Consider the following 12343-nt stretch of genomic DNA (forward strand, 5'->3'; position numbering starts at 1 on the left):
AGTATTCACTTTATAAGATGCACTGCATCTTATAAAGCAAAAACTATGGTAATTGGCAGTGCGCCATTGGCAAGGGGGGTCCGGCTACTTGTGACCAATGTGTAGGTAAAATTACTATTTGACACATACTAATATAATCTTTGTTGATATTCTGTGCCGTTTGCTATATTTCATAAGCCATGCCTATTGTTATGCAAATCTTCTGTGCTGTCCACATACAGGCCCTGTCCATAAGATGGCCGCTGATGCAGGGTCATGTGACCAGACATCACTCTGCCTTCTTCAAACTCTGCACTTGCACTAAACTCCCAACATTGCAAATGCAGATGGCAAGGGCAATGTATTTGAATTAAAGAGGGTGAGCAATTTGCCTAGTCATGTGACCCTCCATCAGCAGCCATTTTATGGACAGGACCTCTGTGTGGAAAACACAAAAGACTTGGCCAAGGGGACATACCTTATGAAATGTATAAAATGATGCAGAATATCTACAAAGACTACTGTAGATTAGTAAGTGCCATACGATCATTTTACAGACACTTTGATCAACCCCTTTAAGGTGACAGACATTGAAGAGCAATGAATAGACAGGCTGGATTTCTAATATATCTGCAAGGCCATTTTCAGTGTTTGATCAATGATTTCGATCAGTGATTTTGACCCAAAAGCAGGTGTGGGTCAAAAACACAGAACAGGTGCAGGTCTTTCCATTATACCTTATATCTGTGTAACCTCCTCTCCTGGATTAGGCCTCGTTCACATTTCCGTTTTTCACTGACGTGTGCTGACTGCATTTTCTGCGGACAGCACATGTACCCATTGATTTGAATGTGTCTGTTCACATTTCAGTATTCAGTGTATCCTGGTTCAGTAAAAAAATCACGGGGACATGCACTACTTTGATCCGTGATGCGGCCCAAGCACGTCCATTGAAGTCGATGGGTCCGTGAAAATCACTGACACACATCCGTGTTGCGTCCGTTTTTCACTAAAGACTAATAGGAGATTCTTTGGAAATTAATTTTCAGCTGAACAACGTCAGTGAATTAGGGATGACACACAGATGGTAAAAACGGACACACAGACCAACCACAGATCCTTCACAGACATCTTCGCAGATGAAACATGTACGCTTTTTTCACAGATGTGACACTGACACGGAAATGTGAACGAAGCCTTAGGCTCACAATATCTGATGGAAATCACTGATCAAACGCTGACCAAACACCGACTGTGTGAAAGTGGCCTAACTGTAGAAATGTGTACATTTTTCTGAATTGTTTTAATTCTTTGACCTGCATTATGAATAGTATGCAATGATGTACATTTTTATGCAAAGTGCCAGTTATGCTTCATGTACGTAGCCACGTCCGTATTCTGCTACACAAACAACGGATCCGCAAAATAAAAATGAAATAGAATTGACTGCTGAAATGATGAGTTTGAAGTGCAAACTGTAGCCAGATTGTAAGGAGTTTAATAACACCTACAAAATGATTATCTTATCGGCAGGCATTTCTACAGTCTGTATCTGTGACTTCTCTGAAAGCAGCAATCGAGGAGGGCTTGAAGAAAAATACGATATCAATCAACAAAAGTTATGAAAGTATAACAGTTGAAATTTGGGATGGGCATTTTTTTGATGAGGAACATCCCTCTTTACCGGTAAGCCTTGCTAAAATTCAGTTCTATAATGGACATTTTCCATTGAAATCTCTGTAAACAGTGGTGGAGAACTGGCCAAAACCAGTGGTCAAAACCAGTGTAAGGAGAACTGGCTTAGTTGCCCATAGCAACCAATCAGATGCTACCTTTCAATTTCCTGAAAAATGAAAGGTGGAGTCTGATTGGTTGCTATGGGCAACAAAGCCAGTTTTCCTTTACACCAGTTTTGATAAATCTCCTCCAATAAATACATCACATTTTTATGTTACAACTTGAGTGCCGCTGTATAGACACTTAGGGGGTCATTTATCATGCTGAAATATGCCTATTTTAGGCGTACTTCAGATGCAGTTAGCGGCACAACTAACTGTTGTGCCGCTATCTGTGTCTCAGAGTTCGCCCCTCTCATGCCAGGTCTGAAATTGTGGGCGTGGCGTGGGTGGGGAAGGGGAAAAGCCAGCAGGCCCCTATCATTTACCATTTTGTATGCCTGTTTCAGACGTAGAAAAAGGTCTAAATGTAAGACAGCAAGGAAGCGGTTTTATATTTAGAACTGGCGCTGGATGCGCAGAAGTTATGGAGATCCCAGCGCCTCTTCATAACTTCTGCGGATCTGACGAGAATCCACAATCCTAGAGACCTGAAATTCAAGATTTCCATCAACCATAATCGGAGGAGGAGGCAAAGGCGAGGGTACAATAGGTTGAACATAAGGTTTCAATAAGGACTTATGAAAAACATTATGGATCTTCCAAGTCTGAGGAAGATCAAGACGGTAGGCAACAGGGTTGATGACAGACAGGATCTTGTAAGGCCCAATAAACCTAGGACCCAACTTCCAGGAGGGAACCTTCAATTTGATATTCCTGGTAGACAACCACACCAGATCACCAACATTCAGGTCCGGACCAGGCACACGTCTCTTATCTGCCACACGCTTATATCTCTCACTCATGCTATTTAGATTATCCTGAATCTTTTGCCAAATAGATGACAAAGACGAGGAGAATCTGTCCTCATCAGGTAAACCAGAAGACCCCTCTCCCGAGAAAGTCCCAAACTGCGGATGAAACCCATATGCACCAAAAAATGGTGACTTATCAGAGGACTCCTGACGACGGTTATTTAAAGCAAACTCAGCAAGGGACAAAAAAAGAACACCAATCCTTTTGATTCTCCGCCACAAAACAGCGCAGATATGTCTCCAGATTCTGATTGACGCGCTCTGTCTGGCCATTCGACTGCGGGTGGAAAGCAGAAGAGAATGACAACCGAACCCCCAAGCGAGAACAGAAAGCCTTCCAGAATCTGGAAACAAACTGCGTGCCCCTATCAGAGACCATGTCTGAAGGAATACCATGCAATTTGACAATGTGGTCAATAAATGCCTGCGCCAGCGTCTTAGCATTGGGCAAACCAGGAAAAGGGATGAAATGCAGCATTTTGCTAAAACGGTCCACCACCACCAGAATCACAGTCTTCCCCGAGGAACGAGGCAAGTCCGTTATGAAGTCCATGGACAGATGTGTCCAAGGACGGGAAGGAATGGGTAAGGGAAGGAGAGGACCTGATGGCCGTGAATGAGGGACTTTGGCACGAGCGCAAGTCTCTCAAGCTGCCACAAAACCCTCAACCGACTTACGAAGCGCAGGCCACCAGAATCTCCGAGCGATGAGATCCACTGTGGCTCTTGACCCCGGGTGCCCAGCAAGGACCGTATCGTGGTGTTTCTTAAAAATCTTGTGTCTCAAAGCGAGAGGCACAAACAACCTCCCAGGAGGACAAAGATCAGGAGCCTCTGACTGGGCTGCCTGCACCTCTGCCTCCAATTCAGGAAAAAGAGCAGAGACCACCACACCTTCAGCCAAAATGGGACCCGGGTCTTCAAAATTCCCACCTCCCGGAAAACAACGTGACAGGGCATCTGCCTTCACATTCTTAACCCCAGGGCGGAACGTGACAACAAAATTAAACCTTGAAAAGAACAAAGACCATCTGGCCTGTCTCGGGTTCAGACGCTTGGCTGACTCCAAGTAGGCCAGATTTTTATGGTCAGTAAACACGGTAATAGGGTGTCTGGCTCCCTCTAGCCAATGGCGCCATTCCTCAAAAGCCAACTTGATGGCCAACAATTCCCTATCTCGCACATCATAATTTCTCTCCGCGGAGGAGAGTTTCTTTGAGAAAAAGGCACATGGTTGCCATTTGGCAGGAGAGGAACCCTGAGACCGCACCCACCCCTACCTCAGAAGCATCAACCTCAACTATGAAGGGTAACGAAATATCAGGTTGTACCAGGATGGGAGCGGAAGCAAAACTCTCCTTGATATTAGAAAAGGCCTTACGCGCCTCTACCGACCAGGAAGAAAAATCTACCCCCTTTCTGGTCATATCAGTGAGTGGTTTAACAACAGAGGAATAATTCAAAATAAATTTCCTGTAATAATTGGCAAAGCCCAAAAAACGCATCAGCGCCTTCTGATTCTCAGGAAGCTCCCACTCAAGCACAGCGCGGACCTTCTCGGGGTCCATGCGAAAACCAGAAGCGGAGAGAAGAAACCCCAGAAATTGAATTTCTGGAACCGCAAACACACATTTTTCCAGTTTCGCGTATAATTTATTCTCCCGCAGGATGAGCAAGACCTGACGTAAGTGTTCCTTATGAGTCTTGAAATCAGGAGAAAAAATCAAAATGTCATCCAAATACACTAATACAAATTTTCCCATTAAATGATAAAAAATGCTGTTCACGAAATGCTGAAAAACGGCTGGGGCATTCATCAAACCAAAAGGCATAACCAAATTCTCAAAATGGCCCTCAGGGGTATTGAAAGCCGTCTTCCATTCGTCTCCTTCTCTGACCCTGACCAGGTTGTATGCCCCTCTTAGGTCTAATTTGGAAAAGATTTTAGCCCCAACAACCTGGTTAAACAGGTCCGGGATCAGAGGAAGCGGATAAGGGTCACGAATAGTGATACTGTTCAGCTCCCTGAAATCCAGACAAGGTCTTAAAGAACCATCTTTTTTCTTAACAAAGAAAAAAACAGCGGCAACAGGTGACTTCGAGGGTCGTATGTGTCCTTTTCTCAGACTCTCAGAGATATAAGCACGCATAGCGACCCTTTCAGGTTGGGAAAGATTGTATAAACGAGATTTAAGCAGTTTGGCGCCTGGGATGAGATTAATAGGGCAATCGTACTCCCTGTGCGGGGGCAAATCCTGAACTCCACTCTCAGAGAAGACATCCGAAAATTCAGAGAGGAAAGGTGGTACAGTCTTAGTAGAAACCTCAGAAACAGATGTCATGAGGCAATTCTCTCTGCAAAAGTCACTCCAACCATTTATTTGCCTCGCTTGCCAATCAATGGTGGGGTTATGTTTAGTGAGCCAGGGTAGCCCCAACACTAGAGGAGTAGGCAAACCGCTAAGGACGAAACATGACACATCCTCAACATGAGCATCACTCACAATTAAACGAATATTGTGAACTATGCCCTTTAATGATTTCTGAGAAAGTGGAGCGGAATCAATAGCAAAAACAGGAATATCCTTTCCCAAAGTGCATACCTGGAAACCATGAGTTATTGCAAATTGATTATCAATGAGATTGACAGCTGCTCCACTATCCACGAAAATCTCACAAAAAATGCTCTTGCTCTCTAGCGCCACCCTAGCAGGCAGGACAAAACGGGAACTACAAGCAAACGGAAAACCTTCAATTTCCGCCTCAACCCTGCCAATAGTAACAGACGGAACATTTTTAAAAGATTTTTTCCTTTTTGTTTCTTTATTACTCCCAGAAGACTGCCTGAATCTCCTAGAGGGACAAACATTTGCCAAATGATTTATACCTCCACAACAAAAACAAACCCTCCCATGCGGGCTGAATCTTCTATTGTCAGAGGCAATCAACCCCAGCTGCATGGGCTCCTGCTCAGAAGGGGCTGACAGCGACTGAGACCCCTGCGCACAGAAAGAGACCGCTGCACTGTCCCGGGACTGAGTATGACAGGAAGGAGAGATCTCTCCTCTCTCTCTAAGACGCCTGTCAATACGAACAGCCTGAGACATAGCAGAATCCAAGGAGGTAGGTCTCTCATGAAAGGCAAATGCATCTTTCAATCCCTCTGAAAGACCATGGCAAAATTGACTTCGGAGTGCAGCATCATTCCAACCAGTATTAGCTGCCCATCTCCGAAATTCTGAGCAGTATATCTCTGCGGATTGTTTACCCTGGCATAACAGACGTAGTCTAGACTCAGCCAGAGCAATACGATCCGGATCATCATATATCTGACCCAGGGCTAAAAAGAATTCATCCACTGAACGGAGGGGCCGTGCCCCCTCCGGCTGCGAAAAGGCCCAGGATTGAGCGTTACCCCTGAGCAGCGATATAATGATCCCCACCCTCCGTTCTTCATCACCAGAGGAATGGGGAAGAAGGCGAAAATGGAGTTTGCAAGCCTTTCTAAAACGCACAAAATACTCACTACCCCCGGAGAACGTATCCGGGAGCGAAATCTTAGGCTCAGAACAAACTCCATGAACGCAAGCTGAACCGGTCACTTGAAACAGAGAAAAAGTCTTACGGAGATCAGCTACCTCCAATGAAGGACCCTGGAAGCGTTCAGCCAAAAGTGAAACCGGATCCATGCTTGAGACGGTTTTGGCGGCTTATAATGTCACGGATGGTGTACAGGAAACAAGACAATACAATATAAACAATGACTCACTGGATCCACAACTAAGGAACAAAAGGGAGACCCCTGCATGAGACCTGCCGCTCTCCCTAATTGCTCAGCCTATGCGACCACCCCAAAGGTGGATGGGCGCATATCCACGTACCTCAACTATCTTACACCTGAAGACCCTACAATAGTGAGGGGATACGACCACCGGCTCCCTACACAGACACGGAGGGAGTCAGGGTCACCTGGATCCAGAAAACAGAAAATCATAAATACATAAACAGCACTTCTCTTGCAGACGACTGGGGACTGTGGACTGAGAACTAGGAACAGCATGCACACACACTCCAGGAAGTTGTATAAGCCGCACACTACTGCATTCTGGGGAGGAACTTAAAAGGGCAGCAATCAGTCCTACTGCATGACAGCTGAGATAGACTAACGAGATGAGGAACTCAACCAAAACAAAGAAATTCAAGGAGGAGGATCTGAAAGGCTCCTGTCAGAGCTTCTCAACTGTCTGGCTGTGACAGGATCCACCTCCAGCTATAGGCCTTTTTTTAAGACCGGCGCCTAAAACGATGATCTTAATAAATATGCCCCTAATTATCTCTTCCTGCACAAAATGTCCGTCACAGATTACATTTATAGGAAACGTAGTAGTGTTCCCTCTTTCTTTCAAGGGGTTTCCCCATCTCTGCCATTCATGGCCAAAATCAGAATACCCGTCATATGCCGTGGGCACAGGTGGCTGGGGTTACGGAAACAGATAAGTGGGCTTTGCCTCTCTGTTCCTGTAAGTCCCAACGAAGTGAAAGGGAACTGCATAACCTGAGTAGCACCATGAGTTGTGTTGTTTCTGTGACTCAGGAGCTATGGAAACAGTGGAAATCACTCTGCCACCCTGTTTCCATAGCTCTCATTCACTTCACAGCCCGGCTGGCTGTTTTCGTAACTCTGACTACCTCTGGCCTCTGCATGAAATGGTTATTCCAATGGTTATTAGAAGAGTTGTAGATCTTCACTGACATACATAATGTAGTATTCTGTATAAACATATCTCTGACTTCTCCTTAAAGGTGTTATCCAAAGATGAATGTAAAAAATTAAAATCAGACATCATATAGTACATGACTATCTCTTTCGAATAAAGCTACAAGACTTAGGCCTCTTTCACACGAGCGTGTCCGGATAAGGTCCGGATGCGTTGCGGCAAACCCGCGCGAGTAGGTACCCAATTGCAGTCAGTTTTGACTGCGATTGCGTTCCGTTGTTCAGTTTTTATCGCGCGGGTGCAATGTGTTTTGCACGCGCGTGATAAAAAACTGACTGTGGTACCCAGACCCGAACTTCTTCACAGAAGTTCAGGTTTGGGTTCAAGGTTCTGTAGATTGTATTATTTTCACTTATAACATGGTTATAAGGGAAAATAATAGCAGTCTGAATACAGAATGCTAAGTAAAATAGGTTAAATTATTAATTTATATTTTTTAACCCCTCCAGCCCTATTTTACAATTTTATAAGGGAAAATAATAATGATCGGGTCCCCATCCCGATCGTCTCCTAGCAACCGTGTGTGAAAATCGCACCGCATCCGCACTTGCTTGCGGATGCTTGCGATTTTCACGCAGCCCCATTCACTTCTATGGGGCCTGTGTTGCGTGAAAAACTCACAAAATAGAACTTGCTGCAATTTTCACGCAACGCACAAGTGATGCGTGAAAATCACCGCTCATGTGCACAGCCTCATAGAAATGAATGGGTCGGGATTCAGTGCGGGTGCAATGCGTTCAACTCACGTATTGCACCCGCGCGGAAAACTCGCCCGTGTGAAAGGGGCCTTAGGGAAAAAAGAGAATAGTGGAGCACCAAAAGCTAGAGCAATAAAGAGTCTAGCCGTAGGGTGTCAAAGTAGGGACCATAGAATCCCAAGTTGAAGTGTTAAAAACCCTTATAGGGTGATGAACACCTGATACCCGGGTGGATCCAGAAGGTGAGTACATAAAAGGATGTGTCTTAGGAAGTAAAAAAATAGGCAAATTAAAATTAAAACACTAACAATAAAATCAATCAGGTGTAGTGTCCTTTCTGCTGTAATTTTCTCCCTGTAAGGGCTCATGCACACGAATGTATTTTGTTTCTGTGTCCGTTCAGGTTTTTTTTGGCGGACCGTGTACGGAACCATTTATTTCACTGGGTCCCCCAAAAAACGAAAGTTACTCTGTGTGCATTCCGTTTCCGTATGTCCGTTAGGCAAAAAAAACGGAATATGTCCTATTATTGTCCGCGTTACGAACAAGGATAGTGCTGTTCTATTAGGCTCCGGCTGTTCACTTCCGCAAAATACGGAATGCACATGGATGTCATCTGTATTTTATGCGACTCCATTTTTTGCGGACCACAAAATACATACGGTCGTGTTCATGAGCCCTTAGGGAATATTCACATGGTGGATTTTGCAGAGGCAAAATCTACCTTGTGTTCACTGACAAAAATTATTACGGTCTCTGCTGAGGTATTTCAGTTCCAAGACTACGGACCCACTTGTGGTTTAGCTCCAATGAATGTTGTTAAACTGTGAATGAACACTCCTCAGGGCTCCCAGCAGTGTATAGTACCCCAGTAGCTATAATGCCCCCTGTAGTTAAAATGTTCCCTATAGTGCTCCATTCATTACAGTGCCCACTATAGTGCCCCAGTGGTTATAATGCCGCCTGTAGTGCCTCAGTAGTCATAATGTCCTCTGTAGTGTCCCCAGTAGTTGTAATATCCCCTGTAGTGTCCCAAGTATTTATAATGCCCCTATAATTCCACTGTAGTTACAATGCTCCTATAGTGCCTCCAGTAGTTATAATGTCCTCTGTAGTGTCCCCAGTAGTTGTAATATCCCCTGTAGTGTCCCAAGTATTTATAATGCCCCTATAGTTCCACTGTAGTTACAATGCCCCCTATAGTGCCTCCAGTAGTTAAATTGACCCCTGTTAAATTAAAGTAGTTAAAATGTCTCACTCTAATGACCCTAGTAGATAAAATGCCCCTTTGTAATGCCTCCAGTGGTTAATATGCCCCGAAGTATTTAAAATGCTCTTGCCTCTTGTAGTATCTCAGTAGTTATAATGCCCCTATATTGACACAGTATTATATTCCTCTATAGTGAGAAATAAAATAAAAAAACTCACCTCATTCCCGTTACATGCTGCCATCTGCCTCTTCCGGGCTGTGGCCTGAGTTGCCGAGTCCCGGCTAAGACAGTCGCAATGACATTATTGCACAGCCTGCAGTGCAGATGCATTCTCTTATAGGCTTGAGGCCTAGAGTGGCCTGTGGCCTATTAGAATGAACGATGGGGCTCCCATGCAGCGCCGCAGTATTCAATCATATCACCATCTTGAGGACAACAATACAGTTGAATGTACTGCTGTGCTCATGATGTTTGGGGCCCTGGGAAAACATCCTAGACTCTAGCCCCGGATGTTTTGGCCTAGCGATGCCCCTGGCTTACATGTCGTTATGAAGTAGAAGGTCTTTATTGAAGGGGTTCTGTGATTGTAAAGCCTCATGCACACGTCTGTGGAACACGGACCGTGTAATACCGGCCTGGATTTCTTCTGAGTGCAGGAGCGCACGGCGTCACTGGTTATGCAGCACGCCAGACCTGCAGGGTATTGCAATTGTGAGGTCACGGTTTTTGGGCAAGCGAGGGTTACTCACAGTTTTGTAGGAGAACCCTGGGCAGGCGTACAGCTTTACATTACTACTTCTTCTGCCCTTCTGCTTACTTGTACTAGCTGGTAACACTGGCTCTGCTTGGCTTGTGGGAACTGCAGGTTTTCTCCGAGGAGGAAACTCTTCTCTTGGGGTAAATCTTCTGAGCTAACTGAGGCTCATTATCCGCAGGCAGGCTATAATCCTTCACTAGCCTCCTGGTGGCAACTAGAAGCCTGGACTGTCTAGCTGCATGTCAGGAGGAGGCCCTCAGCATATCTCTGGCTAAGATGCCCTCTCACTTCTGTGTCCACAGACTCCTGACTACAGACTAACTCCACCCTGCCTGGGTCTAAGTATTTATACTAAGTATTCACTGGCTCCCCCTAGTGCCTAGGATGCCTAACTACACCCTAATAGGCCTGCTGTACATATCACAGGGGAACAATACACATAAAAACATATAGAAAATACATTAAAATGGACAGTTAAATACACTGCCACTGTCCCTCAGGAGTAAGAGTACCACGTGGCCCAATTGACCCTTGTGTAGTGCCCACATTCACCTAGTGGGACACTACACTATGACGCCATGCGCTTCCTGCTGCCGCCGCAGTACAGTGATACACTGGTATAGATACTACAGTACTGCGGCGGCAGCAGAAAGCGCACGGCGTCATAGCAACCAATGACGCAGTGCGCTCCTGCACTCTGAAGAAATCCAGGCCGGTATCACACGGTCCGTGTTCCACGGACGTGTGCATGAGGCTTAAGGCTGGGTTTCCATGTTTAGCTTTTCTGAAGCAGTTTTTGGAGCCAAAGAGTGGATTTAAAGAAATTAGATGGTATCTGTCCTTTATACTTTATCTCCTTTTATGATCCATGCTTGGTTTTGGCTTCAAAAACTGTATAAAAAAACCCAGCTTAAGGCCTCTTGCACACGACCGTATGTATTTTGCGGTCCGCAAAATATACGGATGACATCCGTGTGGATTCCGTATTTTGCAGAACGGAACAACTGGCCCCTAATAGAACAGTCCTATCCTTGTCTGTAATGCGGACAATAGGACATGTTCTATTTTTTTGCGGAACCGAAATATGGAAACGGAATGCACACGGAATACCTTGCGTTTTTTTTTGGACCCATTGAAATTAATTGTTCCGTATACGGTCTGCAAAAAAAAAAACGGAACGACACGGAATCAAAATACGTTTGAGTGAAAGAGGCCTAACACTAGGGTTCAGCTACACGGTGACATGCAGAATAGTGATGTGAAAAATATGCGTGACTTGACTGCAACTTGCTCTATGGCAACTGTTTTAGAGCTGTGATTTGTGTGTGACGTCCGTTAAAGCCAGTGGTAGAAAAGTTGCGCACGACACCAAATGCACATTTTCTAGTTGTGCAACACATATCACCGTGTAGCGGTACCCTTAGAGCTCATTCTACTGAGCACACATTTAGAAATAACTGATTTACTTTTTAAAACAATTTGGCCCCTGACATCTTAGAGGCTAGCACTACATGGTCAACCTGCACGTCCATACAGCTGCCTATATAGATATGTTGTGTAGAGTCTGTGCACTGCTCATTCATAGGGTGAGCCATATACTTATGGTGGGTTTACATCATGGCCAGAGGAGCAGCAGATTATCGGGAAGGAAGCGCTCCTTACTGACAGTCGGCTGCTCGTACAGTGGGGGTGAAGCGCTGCAATTAAATGCAACAATCACCTCCACAGTATGAGAACGAGGGATCGCTATTGCGACAGCTCATCGTCATACAGCTGCGTTGTTTTTGGGCAGCAGATCACTGTTTAGACCGCACAATCTGCTGCCCAGAAACAATAATTTACTTGTCTGCACAGTTTCACCTGATGAACGAGCATTTCGCTCCTTCATCGGGTGATAGGCGGCACCTTTACACAGGCAGATTGTTGGGAACGAGCGTTCGCAGGAACGTTCGTTCCTGATAATCTGCCAGACAATTGGGCTATGTAGATCCTTTATTAGAGGGAAATGTACAAAGCTCATCTATAGTGGCAGCCGTGTGGGCAAGCATGTGCAAGGCAAAACGCGTTAGCACTGTTTATTGTTTCTGTATCTCCTGCCAGGGGATATTCACATTTTGCAAGTTTGTTGCAGAAATTTCGGCAACTGAAAACCTGTTCCATTCCTGGTGAATGGGGTTGTTTCAGCAGCATGTGCATGGATTTCTGCAAACCTCATTCAGATGAACGGAACAGTCCTGGAAATTTCTGCAATAAGTCTGCCATGTGTGAAT

General features: G+C 45.1%; 1 protein-coding gene across 1 annotated transcript in view; it reads left to right on the forward strand.

The window, feature by feature from the left end:
• Positions 1 to 12343, forward strand: part of LOC120993805 — a 198675-nt gene that overhangs the window by 173927 nt on the left and 12405 nt on the right. The window contains exon 19 of the mRNA XM_040422271.1: positions 1513 to 1665. Within this exon, the coding sequence (XP_040278205.1) occupies positions 1513 to 1665 (153 nt within the window). The remainder of the gene's footprint in view (positions 1 to 1512; positions 1666 to 12343) is intronic.

Source organism: Bufo bufo, chromosome 3 (genome assembly GCF_905171765.1).
Source record: "Bufo bufo chromosome 3, aBufBuf1.1, whole genome shotgun sequence".
NCBI lineage: Eukaryota > Metazoa > Chordata > Amphibia > Anura > Bufonidae > Bufo > Bufo bufo.